The sequence below is a fragment of the Erpetoichthys calabaricus genome, chromosome 2, assembly GCF_900747795.2.
Source record: "Erpetoichthys calabaricus chromosome 2, fErpCal1.3, whole genome shotgun sequence".
In the NCBI taxonomy this organism is placed as follows: Eukaryota; Metazoa; Chordata; class Cladistia; order Polypteriformes; family Polypteridae; genus Erpetoichthys; species Erpetoichthys calabaricus.
In genome coordinates, this window is record NC_041395.2 from 37,876,666 (window position 1) to 37,897,096 (window position 20,431).

General features: G+C 37.4%; 1 protein-coding gene across 1 annotated transcript in view; it reads left to right on the forward strand.

Moving 5' to 3' along the window:
- Positions 1-20,431, forward strand: part of khnyn (KH and NYN domain containing) — a 121,724-nt gene that overhangs the window by 35,084 nt on the left and 66,209 nt on the right. The window contains exon 3 of the mRNA XM_028793600.2: positions 12,162-14,068. Coding sequence (XP_028649433.1) covers positions 12,162-14,068 — 1,907 coding nt within the window. The remainder of the gene's footprint in view (positions 1-12,161; positions 14,069-20,431) is intronic.

Here is a 20,431-nt window from a genome sequence, read left to right on the forward strand (position 1 = left end):
GTGTCTCGAGACAATCATGTCTCGGAGGTCTACAGACAATTCCTTTGAATTCATGCTTGGTTTGTGCTCTGAAATGAACTGTCAACTGTGGGACCTTATATAGACAGGTGTGTGCCTTTCCAAATCATGTCCAATCAACTATATTTACCACAGGTGGACTCCAATTAAGCTGCAGAAACATCTCAAGGATGATCAGGGGAAACAGGATGCACCTGAGCGCAATTTTGAGCTTCATGGCAAAGGCTGTGAATACTTATGTACATGTGCTTTCTCAATTTTTTTATTTTTAATAAATTTGCAAAAACCTCAAGTAAACTTTTTTCATGTTGTCATTATGGGGTGTTGTGTGTAGAATTCTGAGGAAAAAAATGAACTTAATCCATTTTGGAATAAGGCTGTAACATAACAAAATGTGGAAAAAGTGATGTGCTGAGAATACTTTCCGGATGCACTGTATTTCTCTTCTGGTTCGTCCTGCTTCCACTTCAAAACTGGTCCTGCCCACACGCAGCCGACACGGCATTTCTCGATTCCTATTCGTCCTCTTCCATGTCATGCACTATACTGGCCTGTTGAGCGTAATACATCCAACAAGTACTCGAGGTGCTGCCACAACGGTAAAGTAGCTTTACCACCTTTGCGGAAGCCACCTGTGTCTTTACAACAGCTTCTTACACAGCAAACATCAGAAGCTAAAAATTATCGTGAACACATTCGAGAATACAACCCTTCTCTAGCATTTGCTTCCATGGGTGCACAGATAACTCAACTTCCTGGTCACGGACCATACTGTTTTAAAATACATAGGCAAATTTATCACCAAATCTCTCCACTATACGCTAACACTTCTACCTCTCCAGCATATGGACAGTTGTATGTTTTTGACAAAGCGCAAGCTACTGAAGTACGCTTACAAAATAAAGCAAACTCTGCATGCAGCGAAAATGTACTTCTCCAGCTAGATTCCATGCTCAGAACCATCAACCCCTTCGCTAAATCATACAAACACATGCATGAAATCACTCAGTCCAATCCAACAACAAGGAAAACCCTAGGCAGGATTTACGATGATACAATGCCCCGACATGTCACACCGATGTTGCAGCGATTTTCGTCGGAGAAGGTGGCGAAACTCCTGCCGAAAGGGATATTTGCATCTATCCCACAGGCAACTCCTGTAAACAGATTTCCACGCTCAATATGAATTGCGATCCTATGGTTTACCCACTTTTATTCCCTTACGGAGACATTGGCTGGCACAAAGATTTACAACATGTTCCCGATAAAAGAACCGGCAAGTGAATAAGGCTTACTCAATGCCAATTTTACGCGTACAGATTAGCAATGAGGAATACATTTAGTATTTTGCACTCCAGCGGCAAACTATTCCAACAGTACGTCGTAGATGTGTACATTAAAACAAAGGGCGCGCGTCTCAACTATCTCAGATTCCATCAACAAGATCTGCACGTGGAACTATTAGACACACTGCAAGCAAACGCTGAAAATCACAACATACGTGTAGGCAAAATGATCATATTACTGTCCACATTTCCATGAAGTCCAAGATACATGCAGCAAAACTATCAGAATGCCATGGCCATAGTACGTAAATTCGGAAAGCCTGATTTATCACTTTCACATGTAATCCTACTTGGCTGGAAATTCTACATGCACACTGCGTCTTTCAAGAAGTATTTATTTCTTCTTGATTTCTGAATTCGTTTCTCACCGTTTTCCGTTCCTATTCTTACGGCGGGTGTCGGCTAGTTTACTTATAAACCTGTTAAGCATGTTAGCCTAGTGTCTTTTTGATAAGCAACTTATGAAATTTTGATACAATTATGGCTTTTTTAAAGATTTGTACTGTGTTTATTATTTGTTGCTGTGTGTCATACAGCATAGGTTTTTTTGGTAAGAAACAAGTACTACATAATTAAACTGGTAATCCATATTTATAATAACACCTCAAGAATAAAGAATGCCTTACTGATACACTGAAGAAAAACAACACACCTGTATAAATATAGTAAATGTATATTTTAACAGCAAAAAGCTATAGTATAATTAGCGATTTAAAATTATTAAAACCTATAAGTGCATATATATTTACATTTAAGCAGTGCTTAATTGTCAATGCCAATTAATTAATTGTGTGAAATAATATACAGAGAGAGATTGTGAAAACAACTTTTTTTTTTTTTTTTTTTTTTTTTTGGAAGTTGAGCTTTGCTTCAGATAGGTACTTTACAGAAAAAAAATTAAACCATATGACAGCGTGTAATTAATGAGAAGAATTTTATTTTCTTTTATGCCGTATGTATTACGGGTACATATTTTCGAACATATTTTATTAGTTAAAGTATATATTTTAAGGAAAGCTTATTTATTTTAGTATTTTTATGGTCACTGAACAATAAGCTTACAGAATTTAATTTTGTTAATAAAAAATAAACAGTTAATACTTTTGGTTTATTGTTTAATAATAAAAATACTTTAATATATGACATAAGGCTTATATGTATCTGATCATGCAGGAATTCAGTGTAAAAAGTTTTTTAAAGGAACAAAGGAAGAAGAAAAAAAAATCTGTATCTGAATCATCTGATCAAGTAACATGAATTCAGTGATCGGTATTGGCCTTAAAAAAAAAAAAAAAAAAAACAGATCGGAGCATCCCTACCTTTGATGTTGCTTTTTCTAGTGCTTGAAGTGGAATAAAATAACTGCTGGTACTATGTTTTGGAGGCATCTTAAACAAAGGGGTGTCCTTTTTTGAAGCACGCAGATGTGAATGTGTATGTAAAGAATTTTTAAGCGTGGAGGGATTTTGGGCATCCCCTTTCAAAGTAAGCAGACACGCATGTAAATGTAAGCGATTGTTAGAGGTCATGGTGGGGTTCCGTTCCAAAAGTCTACAGAGGTGAATGTATATTACAATAGAGTAGCTTGTGGGGGACTGCTGGGCAATCAGATTTTGAAAAGCCCGCCTACCAAGTGATTTTTAATGAATGTGTTTCTAAAGTGAAAGTGTGTGAGACATTTGGTGGTACTACACTAGTAATGGGAAACAATTCCAAAGAACAGGAAGTAAACTTTGTGTTTATGGGGGGTAGAAATTTTAATATGTATGTTAATAGCTTATTTGTGTGGGCTAGTGTGCTAGTGTTGGCTTCAGAGCCTCTTTGTCACCTGATTTGAACACACTCTTTTTCTCATTCAGGAGACCTCTTTGTTCATTATTAATCCAGGGCTAGTTCTTTGGAAAGCAACATATGGTTTTTGTGGGTACCACAGTATGGCCACAAAAGTTAATATGGTCTGTGATGTACTGACCGACTCCTTCAATATCATCCCCATGTGACTTGTAAATCATTTTCCAGTCTGCCTCTAAGTTCCACTTCCTGGTAGAAACATGTTGCTGTCTGATAACTGGCTTTGTAGCTGATAATAGGATGAATCAGGTTGTGGTCAGATCTATGCAAAGGTGCAAGTAGTTTATAGAGCAGGTCCAGCTTTTTATTTCCTTGATTTCTGTAAGTTTGTGGAACAAGAAACAAATTTATAGAAATTTGTCGCTGTTTCTTCCAAAGTCACATGGTTGAAGTCACCATATATTATAACTGCAGGGTCAGAATGAGTCATCATTAAAGTACTGGTACTAGAGTGAATCATTTCCGTTGCTACATCGCCATTTGCTGAGGGAGGAATATAAACATTAATAAGGATGATGTAATTAATCTCCCTGGTCAAATAATGTGGACAAAATCAGACGGCCAGAATTTCAAACTGTTGTTTTAATTGTAATATGCTCCCTTTTACATCATTCTTCATTCACATAGATGACCATAGATGACAATACAATACAAATTATTTTTGTATAGCCCAAAATCACACAAGAAGTGCCGCAATGGGCTTTAACAGGCCCTGCCTCTTGACAGCCCCCCAGCCTTGACTCTCTAAGAAGACACGGAAAAACTCCCAAAAAAATCCTTGTAGGGAAAAAATGGAAGAAACCTTGGGAAAGGCAGTTCAAAAAGAGATCCCTTTCCAGGTAGGTTGGGCGTGCAGTGGGTGTCAAAAAGAAGGGGGTCAATACAATACAATACACAGAACAGAACAAATCCTCAATACATTTTAAAAATAAAAAATTTACAAGTTTGGACCAGAATTTAACAGTAGATGATGTCACATAATATGATTTGGATTTGTTTAGAGTCCTGGAGACGTCAGCCATCAAGCTGCCTCCCCCATTTGGCCATTCCACAGCTGAAACATTGCTTGGCCAGCCAATCTGATGAAATGACCCCTCTACCTGATGATTCCTGCGATCCTCCATCAGGGATGACTTTACCTTAGGCAGGCAAAACAACTTGGCAGGTGAGCCGTGGCACCAAGTGCCACATTTGAGTACTGAGATGAGAAACAGAATAGGTGAGAGTTAGTAACAAATTATTACTATCATGTTATTTATGTTTTAGTACTAATGACTAACAACAGAGATGCAGTACGTACAGTTAATCAGCAGCTCTAGTCAGGATATGCTAAACTGAAGTAGTGAGTCTTCAGCCAGGATTTAAAAGCTGAGACCGATGGGGCATCTCTTATAGTAGCAGGCAGACCATTCCACAGTTTAGGGGCCCTGTAACTAAAAGCTCGACCTCCCACTGTTATTTTATTAATCCTTGGAATCATAAGCATACCGGCATCTTGAAATCTTAATGTGCGCTCTGGTTTGTAAGTCATCAGTTCAGACAAGTAAGCCGGACCTTGGCCATTTAATGCTTTATATGTTAAATAGAGGATTTTGAAATCTGCCCTAAACTTAACCGGGAGCCAGTGTAAGAATTTAAGAACTGGAGTTATGTGTTTGTACTTTCTTGTTCTTGTAATAATTCTTGCAGCAGCATTTTGGATTAACTGGAGGCTGTATAAAGAACAGTTTGAACATCCAGTGAACACCGCATTGCAGTAGTCAATCCTACTAAAATAAATGAATGAATTAATTTCTCAGAATCCTGTTTGTTTATTTAGAAAGTGCCTTAACTTCCCAACATTTTTAAGATGGAAGAAACATGAACTTTGTAATATGTGCTTTAAATGGCATGCTAGAGTCAAAGATAACTCCTAGATTACGGGCTGATTCAGTAAAATTAATGGGGATTCCAACGGAGTTAAATGATGACAAAGTATTGTTGTTATCAGCGTCATTCCCTCCAACAATTAACATCTCTGTTTTATCTGTGTTTAAAGACAAGTAGTTCTCATCCATCCACTCCTTTAATTCACTAACACAACTAATTAAAGACAACGAAGAAACTTCATTTGATGTAAATGAAAGGTATAACTGGGTGTCATCAGCATACAAGTGAAAATTGGCATGATGTTTCCTAATGAGAGATCCCAGTGGAAGCATATAAAATGAAAACAGTAAAGGTTCCAGTACTGAGCCCTGCGGGACACCATATGTCATTTCTGTGTATAATGATGGAGTACTGTCAGCACATTTCTGTACATATTGGAATCGATTTGATAAATAAGAACTAAACCAAGGGAGCACAGTGCCTGTAAGCCCAACATCATTTTCTAGCCTGTACAGTAAAATAGAATGGTCAATGGTGTCAAATGCTGCGCTTAAGTCTTAACATAATTACAGTGGAGTTTCCTTCATCAGAGGATATGAGAATGTCGTTTACAACCCGCATTAGTGCAGTTTCTGTACTATGACCAGTGCGGAAACCAGACTGGAATTTCTCAAATAAATTGTAATGTGTGAGGTGTGACTGAAGCTGATTAGTGACTACTTTGTCTAGTATTTTAGAGAGAGAGGGTAAATTTGAAATAGGCCTATAATTATTTAGTATGTGTGGGTCTAGGTCTGACTTTTTAAGTAATGGTTTAATGACTGACACTTTTAGTGCATCAGGTACTGTGCCATGCAATAATGAACTATTGATAATGTTTAGAATAGGCGCTGCAAGAACATCCATTGTACTTTTTACTAGTTTTGTTGGCACTGGATCTAGGGAACAAGTAGTGGGTTTCATTTTAGAAATTAAAGTTAAGACTTCCTGTTCTGTTACAGGATTAAAATTACTAAAGTAATGAATGCAAAGTGAGGCAGGGTCTGCTAAGCTAGTATGCGGTTTGTACTGTGATGCTGAGATCTGGGATCTTTTATTTTTAATTTTCTCATTGAAGAAGTTCATAAAGTCTGTACTGCAAATATCTGTTGGTATTTTTCACTGTAGATCTGAATTCCCATTTGTTAATTTAGCCACTGTTCTAAACAGTACTCGAGGATTTTTATTATTGCTATCTATTATTGTAGAATAGTATTCTGAGTGAGCTTTAAAGAGAGCTTTTTTTATATTTTTTAACATTCTCTGTCCATGCAATTTGAAAGACATGTAGCTTTGTTGTTCTCCATCTACGCTCCAGTTTTCTACACTCTAATTTAAGAGCTCAAGTTTTTTTCATTAAACCAGGGAGAGTTTCTATGTGCTTTGATCACTTTTGTTTTAAGGGGAGGCACTGCGCCCAGAGCATCTCTCAGGGTCACATAATAATGTCATGTTAGCTGATCTAAATTGTTTTCCATGTTTTCATTTGATGTTAACTGATCTAAATGGTTTTTCACAATTACACCCGACTTACTCAAAGTGTCTATAAATTTTGAAGCAGAATTACAATCTAGATGTCGCAATGTCTTTGTTTTAATCTGGGAGTGTGTTGGCAAGGGCAGGACTAAATCAAATGTAATTAAGTAGTGATCAGAAATAACCTTGTATGCATCATGATGCTCTGTAAGAGCAGACAGTTTATCCATCTTACTTGATAGTGATTGAACATTTCATATTACAATAGATGGTTGACCAGTTCTAAAGCCTTTTCGTGTTGGCACATCGTCCTCTCCGTCTGTGGATAAACTGCTCCTGCGGTAAAGTGAAACTGAGCTACTTGGGCATTTGTGATCGCAGCCCAAGTAGAAGATTGCAGGAGATTTTAATACACCCAGGTTTTTTTTTCCTCAGTATTTGTTACATTTCCAGGTGTTGCAGACGTAAGCCTTTGGGTCCTCTTCACAACTCCATCCAAGTTCACAGCCTGTTTGAAGTACAGTCAAGAAAAGTTAGCACCTAAGTTTTTATACTTTGCAGTTCATCAGTAAATGGGGAGGGAAAAATGAATCCAATTTCTAGTGGCTACTGTCAGTGACAAGCCAGAAACCAGATCAATTCCAATCATAAGACTAGTAACTAATAATTAAGTTCAGAAATAAAAACCGTGAGGAATACAGAGCTTCTGTAAAAGGCTGCTGCTTGCACAGTGCTGTCATGGTAGATGTCAGGTAGTTAACACAAATTCTTTCTGTGAAATATGTAAAAACAGCAGCTAATTAGTCATTACAAAGTTTAAAATGTGCACTGAAATTCCATCCAGACTGGTCAGTTTATTGTTGACTCATTTGAGAATCCGCAAGAATAACACAAAGGTGAATCATGAGGTACAATAGGCAGTTGCATGTAAAGTAGTTTATGATACTGTGACCTGGGAGAGAACATGTAGATGAACCTAACACCACATATTTAGGCCCACTTCTTTCCAGCACATATTTCCTTTTTTTTTATGCAATGAATAGAGAACATTTTGAACTATGTTAAATTAAAAGCTATGAGATGCAATTTAAAGACAATTTTAAAATCTGGAGTTGATTTGTCAACTTTACCAGCACTGCAGTGCTACCCACAAACATACTTTGGCCACCCCGATATGATCTACAGGTTTGCCTTTTGTGGTTTTAAGCTATGACTGAGTTGGCAGTTTTCAGAAATGCAGATCAGATATAGCCTGGTGGTAATATGAAAAAGTTTAATTTAATGCAGTGGTAGTTGTGTTGTTGATACTGAAAACATAAGTAATATCTGAATTTAATAGATAATTATAATAAAATGGTGTTGAAATCTGTGCTGTGTGTCGCACCTCCCTTTTTTTTTTTTTTTTTTTTTTTTGCATTTTTTTTTTTTTTGCATTTTCATTGAATTTTTGTTTTCCTAGCCTCCCTTATTAATTTTTTTCTGACCCACTAAGGTAATGCAAAAAGACAATTTCCCTCGGGGATTAATAAAGTATATCAAACCAAAAAAAAAATCTAAATTATTTCTGTTTTTTTCTTATGTTTGTAAACTTGTCCAGTCCCTTACTTTCTATTATGTTTCATGACTGTAAAAATGAAAACTAATTGGCAGTTAGAGCTATTGTGTGTTATTATCAATTGGGCTGTAGTTATTTGAGAGCTTTTTATTACATTTACTGTGTTGGAGTAGTGTAATATTTAATATTACCTCATAAAAGTAGTAATCATCTACATTTTTGAAGTCCTATAATTTATCATAGAAAATCATTTGAAATACTACCTTGCTAAGTGATGTATGATTATTTGGAAGAAGGTAAAATCATCTGGAATAGTCTAGTCTAAGATAGTGGTATTTATGTTCTGGATCGGCTCTGAACCCTTTATTATTTGCAATGATGACGGACAGGTTGACAGGCGAGATTAGATAGGAGTCCCCGTGGACTATGATGTTTGCTGATGACATTGTGATCTGTAGTAATACTAGGGAGCAGGTCGAGGAGACCCTGGAGAGTTGGAGGTTTGCTCTAGGGTGGAGACGAATGAAGGTCAGTAAGAACAAGACAGAATACATGTGTGTGAATGAGAGGGAGGTCAGAGGAATGGTGAGGATGCAGGGAGTAGAGCTGGTGAAGGTGGATGAGTTTAAATACTTGGGGTCAATAATTCAGGGTCACAGGGATTGTGGAAGAGAGGTGAAAAAGAGAGTGCAGGCAGGGTGGAATGGGAGAAGAAGTGTGTCAGGAGTGATTTGTGACAGATGGTTATCAGCAAGAGTGAAAGGGAAGGTCTACAGGACTGTAGTGAGACCAGCTATGTTATATGGGTTGGAGACGGTGGCACTGACCAGAAAGCAGGAGACAGTGCTGGAGGTGGCAGAGTTAAAGATGCTAAGATTTGCATTGGGTGTGACAAGGATGGACAGGATTAGGAACGAATACATTAGAGGTTCAGCTCAAGTTGGACGGTTTGAAGACAAAGTCAAAGAAGTGAGAATGCGTTGGTTTGGACATGTGCAGAGGAGAGATGCTGGGTATATTGGGAAAAGGATGATAAGGATAGAGCTGCCAGGCAAGAGAAAAAGAGGAAAGCCTAAGAGAAGGTTTATGGATGTGGTGAGAGAGGACATGCAGGTAATGGGTGTAACAAAACAAGATGCAGAGGACTTAAGGTATGGAAGAAGATGATCCGCTGTGGCAACTCCTAATGGGAGCAGCCGAAAGAAGAAGAAGAAGAACTGACATTATACTTAGTATAATAAACAACTTTATTTTCAAATGAGAGAATATGTAGCAAACAACATGTTTAAACTGCAGTTATGTTTCTGGACTTGTTTTACATTTACTAAGTTAGTGTAAGGTGAGTTGCTAGTAGACTTTGGAGGAGGACCCAATTTTAATTCTGTGTCTCATTATGTGAGTTATAGGTTAGCTTTTATTTTTATTCATAGTTGACTTCTATAGCTTAAGCCACATAAATCTATGAAAAATACCAATGCAGAGAATTTGGGTAGAATCCATTGAAATGCTAAAAGTGAAAAAAAAATACAACCTGCAATTTAAAATCACAGGGCTGCATTCTAGATGGTGCTTTAATCGGTCTGCCAAGTAATGTTGCTGCTATATTTTGGAATGCAATGTAAGATCCACTACAGTATGGATGGCCTTTCTCAAAAAACACTCCAATCGTTTTGGAAGACTATGATTTTCCTTGCACACCAAGTCTCTGTCCAGCTTTTAAAAAGCAGTCAATTACTGACTTTATCACCTCTGTATAATCTTGGTAAGGAACCAGGCACACATTCTAATATTTTCTTTTTGCTAGAGCACATATTGATATAGTTCTTCTTCTACTTTATATAAAAAATTGCTAAAAAATATCTTTTTGCACTTAAGAATCATTAATGATAAGCACTTTATTTATTATATTGGTATCAATAAATGTGCTGCTAAGTACTTTTAGGTATTAAGTACACCTGACCTCGTGGAGGTAGTAGTGAAGGAGAGATTTAACAACAATAACAACAACAACAACATTTATTTATATAGCACATTTTCATACAAAAAAGTAGCTCAAAGTGCTTTACATAATGAAGAAAAGAAAAATAAAAGACAAAATAAGGAATTTAAAACAAAAGGAAGTGCTATTATGAACATGTTTCACATCCTATCTCCCCCACACTGGAATTGAGGACTTTCAGACAGCGAACAATTCAGAAAATGTGTCAAAAAGCTCAACTGGGATGCCTTTATGGCTATGGCAATATGCCTTTGTAATGCCTCATTGTGATAGTGACTGCTCTTTATATCGTTAGCGAAGTCTGAAGCTTTATTTTTTTCCTTTCTTTCATTCTAGTATGTACGAGTTGTTTGTCATGATATAATCTCATTCATTTATTTATTATTTGAACTTTATTAAAAAGTCGGATTTCCCCCTGAGGACCAGTAAAAGTGCTGTCTGTCTATATGTCTGTTAAGTACGTAGTCTCTGTTCTGAGTTTGAACTGATGACCTGGGTGCTGAGGGTCAGACTTTTGACTTTTTTCTCTGTTTTACTGTTGCAAAAATGCCTTGTATTATGAATTAGGTTGCTCAGTTTGGCCGAGCATGAAAAGACTTAGGCTAAATCAGAAGTGGCCAAATTATTTAAACAGATTCATTTTATGTTTTAACTAATAGCTGTCAAGTTCCTACTGAACTCTTTTAGTGATTGTCTCTTTCTTGCCAATTAATCAGTCATTTTTTTTTAGACAAAACTAGTTGTAATTTCATCAGAAAAATCTAAATTCTGTATGCTACAGGGCAGACAACATGGGAAGTGCCCTCAATACAAATTGAACTTAGCCTCCACATTGGAAGTAATTTTATACAAACTGTCTGCACCGCAGATGACTTTGCATTTCAGGTTTCTGGATCTTACTCTTCTTATTTGTGATATAAAGGAGTGACACTAGTTGGCCCTTATAGCTATGGGGCACTGTGGCTCAGACTACATGAAAGCTACAATGCTCATGTCTGGACAGCTGTTTAATGCAGTCCAGTGTTGAGTGTTCACGGCTGAAGTAGCTGTTTATCCTCTTTTTCTGTCTCACAAACCCACTCAGTTGATCATTTGTCACTTCCTAACAGCTCCATGCTTAGGTCCTACTTCAGAAGGGCTGTGTTTACCTTGTGCTCCCAAATTGCTAATTGCTGGGATGTGACACTTCAAAGGAAGAAAGACTTTCATCCAGTTTAGCCACTTACACACATATTTTAAAGTTGTTTGTGTGTGTTGCAATAAGTCAAATCAAAAGCAATAATGGTATTTTTACTTACTGAAGGGTGTCTCTTTCAAATAAATCATGTTTCCATATTGTCAGCTCTCTTTTTTTAAATAAAATACGCAGTTTGCACAAGTATATGCCGAGGCAAGTAGCGTTTCATAGACAAGAGAAACCTATAGTGCTTGAACAGATTCAATTACCCCACCGGGACACCGTCTGCTGCGCATTCTACCGGTGTTAATAATAATAATAATTCATTACATTTATATAGCTCTTTTCTCATTACTCAAAGCGCTATCCACACAGGGAGGAACCGGGAAGCGAACCCACAATCTTCCACAGTCTCCCTACTCCAAAGCAGCAGCACTACCACTGCGCCACCTGTGAGGACGTTAGTTTCAAGAGCAGAGCTCTTTCCATTTTAACTCGGAGTACCAGCAACATTTCCTAGTGTACTGGTGAGTACTGTTACGCTGTACCTGCACCTCTAAAAGTTTCACATGAGGACTCCACATCATCCCTAGATCAAATGAAACTGTATCACACCTCTCATCTCACTGGGTTGCAAGCACATGATGAAAAAAAAAAAAACAAGCCCAAAAGTGACATGGTCCATAGTGTGTCAGTTGCCAGTCTTTCAACTATGACTTTATTAAAAACTACCACAGTTCAGAGCTGGGCATCAAAGCAAAAAGGTGCTGATGTTACATGCTGTTTTCATGAAGTTCTAAACATTAAAATATTCTCTGTTTGATGCTTTAGGTTGGGTCTCATGGATGCCTCTTGGTTTCTGGCCTAATAGAACCAGTGGTGATGGCTCGGAGTTGGATTACAAGCCTTAAAGAAAAGTATAGTCAAAATCAGCGTCTGCCAGATGATCGTGAGATACTTATTAAAAAGAAGTTTAAAAGCTTGATAGAAAAATATGATGATAAACACTCCATTGATCTCCTTTTGCTTCCCAGTTCAGTAAAGGAAGATCTTCTTGAGCTGGTTGAAAGGTTTTACAAGATACATGAGGAAGCAGGAAGTCAAATGTCAAATCTGAAAGAGTCATCAATCCAGATTCTTTGTAATCGTGCATCTGCACCAAGATATCGTCGGCCAAATGTAGAGGACTTGCCATGTGAAAATCGGGGTACTGTGGAGTTTATTCAACATGCAAATCTAGACCACTTTGCACACTTGACTCTTGATAAAAATGTAAATAATTCTGAAACGTCTAATGATCGTATTCCTACTGAAAGTATTGACCCCATGTGTTTCCCATGTTCAAGAGCAGCTAATGATTTTTCACATTCTTCCCAAAATGTACAACATAAATCAAATCACATAACAAATGTGTACCCTTGTTTGGCAGGTTTAAAAGATACTGTTGCTTATTCCTCACCTCAGAAAAGTCCAGAAAAGATCCATGACAGTAAAGAGAGCCATCCATCTTCAGGAAGTGACAATGAGACCAAAATTCTTTTAACTTTCTTTACAACCATGGGATACCAAGAGGAAGTAGTAGGAAAGGTTTTATCCAGAGCTAGTAGACTAGAGGTATCACAAATTTTAGACATGATCCAACAAGAACAAGATAAAAATTCTGACCTGGGGATTTCTTCAGAAAATGTTGAAAATGTAGCATTGGAAAGCGAGAATTCATCTGAAAGCAGTGTAAATGTACAGAACTCTTGCACATCTGTCAGTGAGGACTTCATTCTAAGTGTTATTAAGACTGCAGCTAAGAGCTGTGGCTACTCTGAACAAGAGCTTTTAGAAGTCTATGGAAAAGGAAAATCCACTAATGAGTTACTTGTACTGCTGCATGCTGATAAAGGAAAAGAAAGCCCTTCATCCACAACTACAGAGCACATGATCTTAACCAATCCATCTCCAGGTACTTGCTATCAGGTGCCTGTACAAAAACCACTGGTTTTTAATACTTGTGACTCTTTGACTTCAGGAAAGTTGCACTCAAAAGAGGTTATTCCTGAAAGAACTAGAGAATGGACCGATTACAATAGCAAGATGTTTTATGAAAACACTAATCAAGTTACTCATGGAAAGGTGACATACTCTGAAAATTGTTCAAAGCTCCCTCTAACCAAGCCATGCGCTAATGCAGAAGAAGTTCCAGATGATCAACAAATATTTTATGAATTAAATTCTGGAAATCGCATCACAAACTCTTTGACAAGAAAGCATAGCCTGAATGAAGGTACCCAGGAACAGCAGGCACTCCAATATAATCTTGTGCCAGGGGATAATTTTGGGACTTGGGCACAAAATGACTCTTTTGGTTACAAATCTAGGTTAGATTTGCAGAAAGCAAATTGCCTTGTCTTGGCTCCCACCATCAAAGGACCCCCTCAAAATGTGTACCATTCTTCACCCACTAAAAATGCTTCAGAAAAAAATAGTTGTCCCAGGTTGTTCCCACATATGGAACAGGAGTTTCCAAGCATTCATGGGAAAAGCCCTTCCAATAACTCTGTGAAACGCAAGGACAGGAAGAGGGAGGATACCAAAGAGACCATGAGCCAGAGGGAGACTGCAGTGGTGACTGGTCAGCAAAGGTACCTTGAGTTTATTCAGACCCCGTTTGAACTTCAGCTGGCAAATTCTCCAGGAGTTCCTGACCTTCGACACATCATTATTGATGGCAGCAATATGGCAATGACGTGAGTATATTTTCCTTTTGTTTGTTTATTGCTTGCACTGAAAATAGTGGTGAGAAATAGGTATTTATTCAAACTACATGAGATATTTTTGAAACAAATGAAAATAAAAAAATGAATAAACAATATGCTATGGAGGTGAGTTTCTCTGATTTTGTTTATTTAAATTGCAATCTTAAATGTAAATTTAAAGAAATTTTTTTATAATTGAATTTGCTGCCAAAATATAATACAATGTAATAAAGTACATCATTAAGAAATGTAAGTGATTTAAAAAAATAATGCTTCCAACCTAGAAACATCATAGACACAACAAGCAGCAATTCTATGCTGGACGTTATTTGTTATGCTCTGTTCATCATGTTGTCTAACAGTATCATACCCTCACAATTTAATGTAAAAATTTGATCAAAAAGTTTCATTTTTACAACAAAAATGAAAAACAATCACATGAAAAAAAGTACAAATTAAACAAACAAAATATACAAATTACAGTACTTTCAGATTTGCTTAACTGGGGCTATATATACAGTTTAACAATCACATGATACATTAGAATATGCTAATACATTTAGTGTATAAAATTAGTAATATGGCAACATATAATAATTTTATGTTCTTACATAGGGTATCTGGTAATATGATTATTGCTGCTGCCGACTCGTGAACCCTGCGCCCAGCCTTTGTGTGGAGACTGCATTTTCACCCTGTGTATACATGTGGGTCTTCCCCCTACACCCTTAAAGACCTGCCATTTAGATTAATTATTGAGCTTAAATGGAAACAGTGTGGGCGTTAATGTTTCTTTGAGAGTGCCCTGTGATGGACTGGTACCTGATCCACGGGTAGTTCTGCCTTGCATTTGATGTTGCTTGAATAGCCTTAAGCCTCCCTAAAGCCTGAACTGCTTTAAGAAGGTTTGAGAATTAAGCTGCTGGTAGCAGTTTTTTTTTTTAAACAGCTGAAAAAACTTTGAAACCTGGGACAGCAAAGTAATTTTCATTTTTTTTAGAATAAGACTGCTCAAAAAATTAAGGGTACACTTAATCAACATAGTCTAACACCAGCTCAGTTAAACTTCAGAGATATCAGTCTGTCCACTTAGTAAGCAGGTGCACTGGAGAGCTAACAGCAAGCTAACCCCCAAAAAGGGAATGGTTTTGCAGATGGTGGCCATAGACAATTGGTCTCTTCTTATTCTCCCTGACTGATTCTTATCTAGTTTTGCATTTTACTAGTGTTCTTGTCACTACTAGTAGCATGAGGCGGTACCTGCAGTTAACCCAATTTTGGTTAAGTGGATTTGATAATAAATATACACACACATAATATTATATATATATATCTATATATATATATATATATCTATATACAGTGGTGTGAAAAACTATTTGCCCCCTTCCTGATTTCTTATTCTTTTGCATGTTTGTCACACAAAATGTTTCTGATCATCAAACACATTTAACCATTAGTCAAATATAACACAAGTAAACACAAAATGCAGTTTGTAAATGGTGGTTTTTATTATTTAGGGAGAAAAAAAAATCCAAACCTACATGGCCCTGTGTGAAAAAGTAATTGCCCCCCTGAACCTAATAACTGGTTGGGCCACCCTTAGCAGCAATAACTGCAATCAAGCATTTGCGATAACTTGCAATGAGTCTTTTACAGCGCTCTGGAGGAATTTTGGCCCACTCATCTTTTCAAAATTGTTGTAATTCAGCTTTATTTGAGGGTTTTCTAGCATGAACTGCCTTTTTAAGGTCATGCCATAGCATCTCAATTGGATTCAGGTCAGGACTTTGACTAGGCCACTCCAAAGTCTTCATTTTGTTTTTCTTCAGCCATTCAGAGGTGGATTTTCTGGTGTGTTTTGGGTCATTGTCCTGTTGCAGCACCCAAGATTGCTTCAGCTTGAGTTGACGAACAGATGGCCGGACATTCTCCTTCAGGATTTTTTGGTAGACAGTAGAATTCATGGTTCCATCCATCACAGCAAGCCTTCCAGGTCCTGAAGCAGCAAAACAACCCCAGACCATCACACTACCACCACCATATTTTACTGTTGGTATAATGTTCTTTTTCTGAAATGCTGTGTTCCTTTTACGCCAGATGTAACGGGACATTTGCCTTCCAAAAAGTTCAACTTTTGACTCATCAGTCCACAAGGTATTTTCCCAAAAGTCTTGGCAATCATTGAGATGTTTCATAGCAAAATTGAGACGAGCCCTAATGTTCTTTTTGCTTAACAGTGGTTTGCGTCTTGGAAATCTGCCATGCAGGCCATTTTTGCCCAGTCTCTTTCTTATGGTGGAGTCGTGAACACTGACCTTAATTGAGGCAAGTGAGGCCTGCAGTTCTTTAGACGTTGTCCTGGGGTCTTTTGTGACCTCTCGGATGAGTCGTCTCTGCGCTCTTGGGGGAATTTTGGTCGGCCGGCCACTCCTGGGAAGGTTCACCACTGTTCCATGTTTTTGCCATTTGTGGATAATGGCTCTCACTGTGGTTCGCTGGAGTCCCAAAGCTTTAGAAATGGCTTTATAACCTTTACCAGACTGATAGATCTCAATTACTTCTGTTCTCATTTGTTCCTGAATTTCTTTGGATCTTGGCATGATGTCTAGCTTTTGAGGTGCTTTTGGTCTACTTCTCTGTGTCAGGCAGCTCCTATTTAAGTGATTTCTTGATTGAAACAGGTGTGGCAGTAATCAGGCCTGGGGGTGGCTACGGAAATTGAACTCAGGTGTGATACACCACAGTTAGGTTATTTTTTAACAAGGGGGCAATTACTTTTTCACACAGGGCCATGTAGGTTTGGATTTTTTTTCTCCCTAAATAATAAAAACCAACATTTAAAAACTGCATTTTGTGTTTACTTGTGTTATATTTGACTAATGGTTAAATGTGTTTGATGATCAGAAACATTTTGTGTGACAAACATGCAAAAGAATAAGAAATCAGGAAGGGGGCAAATAGTTTTTCACACCACTGTGTATATATATATATATATATATATATATATATATATATATATATATATATAGAGATATATATATATATAGAGATATATATATATATATATATAGAGATATATAGAGATATACAGTGGTGTGAAAAACTATTTGCCCCCTTCCTGATTTCTTATTCTTTTGCATGTTTGTCACACAAAATGTTTCTGATCATCAAACACATTTAACCATTAGTCAAATATAACACAAGTAAACACAAAATGCAGTTTTTAAATGATGGTGTTTATTATTTAGGGAGAAAAAAAATCCAAACCTACATGGCCCTGTGTGAAAAAGTAATTGCCCCCTTGTTAAAAAATAACCTAACTGTGGTGTATCACACCTGAGTTCAATTTCCATAGCCACCCCCAGGCCTGATTACTGCCACACCTGTTTCAATCAAGAAATCACTTAAATAGGAGCTGCCTGACACAGAGAAGTAGACCAAAAGCACCTCAAAAGCTAGACATCATGCCAAGATCCAAAGAAATTCAGGAACAAATGAGAACAGAAGTAATTGAGATCTATCAGTCTGGTAAAGGTTATAAAGCCATTTCTAAAGCTTTGGGACTCCAGCGAACCACAGTGAGAGCCATTATCCACAAATGGCAAAAACATGGAACAGTGGTGAACCTTCCCAGGAGTGGCCGGCCGACCAAAATTACCCCAAGAGCGCAGAGACGACTCATCCGAGAGGTCACAAAAGACCCCAGGACAACGTCTAAAGAACTGCAGGCCTCACTTGCCTCAATTAAGGTCAGTGTTCACGACTCCACCATAAGAAAGAGACTGGGCAAAAACGGCCTGCATGGCAGATTTCCAAGACGCAAACCACTGTTAAGCAAAAAGAACATTAGGGCTCGTCTCAATTTTGCTAAGAAACATCTCAATGATTGCCAAGACTTTTGGAAAAATACCTTGTGGACTGATGAGTCAAAAGTTGAACTTTTTGGAAGGCAAATGTCCCGTTACATCTGGCGTAAAAGAAACACAGCATTTCAGAAAAAGAACATCATACCAACAGTAAAATATGGTGGTGGTAGTGTGATGGTCTGGGGTTGTTTTGCTGCTTCAGGACCTGGAAGGCTTGCTGTGATAGATGGAACCATGAATTCTACTGTCTACCAAAAAATCCTGAAGGAGAATGTCCGGCCATCTGTTCGTCAACTCAAGCTGAAGCGATCTTGGGTGCTGCAACAGGACAATGACCCAAAACACACCAGCAAATCCACCTCTGAATGGCTGAAGAAAAACAAAATGAAGACTTTGGAGTGGCCTAGTCAAAGTCCTGACCTGAATCCAATTGAGATGCTATGGCATGACCTTAAAAAGGCGGTTCTGAATGAAGGTACCCAGGAACAGCAGGCACTCCAATATAATCTTGTGCCAGGGGATAATTTTGGGACTTGGGCACAAAATGACTCTTTTGGTTACAAATCTAGGTTAGATTTGCAGAAAGCAAATTGCCTTGTCTTGGCTCCCACCATCAAAGGACCCCCTCAAAATGTGTACCATTCTTCACCCACTAAAAATGCTTCAGAAAAAAATAGTTGTCCCAGGTTGTTCCCACATATGGAACAGGAGTTTCCAAGCATTCATGGGAAAAGCCCTTCCAATAACTCTGTGAAACGCAAGGACAGGAAGAGGGAGGATACCAAAGAGACCATGAGCCAGAGGGAGACTGCAGTGGTGACTGGTCAGCAAAGGTACCTTGAGTTTATTCAGACCCCGTTTGAACTTCAGCTGGCAAATTCTCCAGGAGTTCCTGACCTTCGACACATCATTATTGATGGCAGCAATATGGCAATGACGTGAGTATATTTTCCTTTTGTTTGTTTATTGCTTGCACTGAAAATAGTGGTGAGAAATAGGTATTTATTCAAACTACATGAGATATTTTTGAAACAAATGAAAATAAAAAAATGAATAAACAATATGCTATGGAGGTGAGTTTCTCTGATTTTGTTTATTTAAATTGCAATCTTAAATGTAAATTTAAAGAAATTTTTTTATAATTGAATTTGCTGCCAAAATATAATACAATGTAATAAAGTACATCATTAAGAAATGTAAGTGATTTAAAAAAATAATGCTTCCAACCTAGAAACATCATAGACACAACAAGCAGCAATTCTATGCTGGACGTTATTTGTTATGCTCTGTTCATCATGTTGTCTAACAGTATCATACCCTCACAATTTAATGTAAAAATTTGATCAAAAAGTTTCATTTTTACAACAAAAATGAAAAACAATCACATGAAAAAAAGTACAAATTAAACAAACAAAATATACAAATTACAGTACTTTCAGATTTGCTTAACTGGGGCTATATATACAGTTTAACAATCACATGATACATTAGAATATGCTAATACATTTAGTGTATAAAATTAGTAATATGGCAACATATAATAATTTTATGTTCTTACATAGGGTATCTGGTAATATGATTATTGCTGCTGCCGACTCGTGAACCCTGCGCCCAGCCTTTGTGTGGAGACTGCATTTTCACCCTGTGTATACATGTGGGTCTTCCCCCTACACCCTTAAAGACCTGCCATTTAGATTAATTATTGAGCTTAAATGGAAACAGTGTGGGCGTTAATGTTTCTTTGAGAGTGCCCTGTGATGGACTGGTACCTGATCCACGGGTAGTTCTGCCTTGCATTTGATGTTGCTTGAATAGCCTTAAGCCTCCCTAAAGCCTGAACTGCTTTAAGAAGGTTTGAGAATTAAGCTGCTGGTAGCAGTTTTTTTTTTTAAACAGCTGAAAAAACTTTGAAACCTGGGACAGCAAAGTAATTTTCATTTTTTTTAGAATAAGACTGCTCAAAAAATTAAGGGTACACTTAATCAACATAGTCTAACACCAGCTCAGTTAAACTTCAGAGATATCAGTCTGTCCACTTAGTAAGCAGGTGCACTGGAGAGCTAACAGCAAGCTAACCCCCAAAAAGGGAATGGTTTTGCAGATGGTGGCCATAGACAATTGGTCTCTTCTTATTCTCCCTGACTGATTCTTATCTAGTTTTGCATTTTACTAGTGTTCTTGTCACTACTAGTAGCATGAGGCGGTACCTGCAGTTAACCCAATTTTGGTTAAGTGGATTTGATAATAAATATACACACACATAATATTATATATATATATCTATATATATATATATATATATATATACAGTGGTGTGAAAAACTATTTGCCCCCCTTCCTGATTTCTTATTCTTTTGCATGTTTGTCACACAAAATGTTTCTGATCATCAAACACATTTAACCATTAGTCAAATATAACACAAGTAAACACAAAATGCAGTTTGTAAATGGTGGTTTTTATTATTTAGGGAGAAAAAAAAATCCA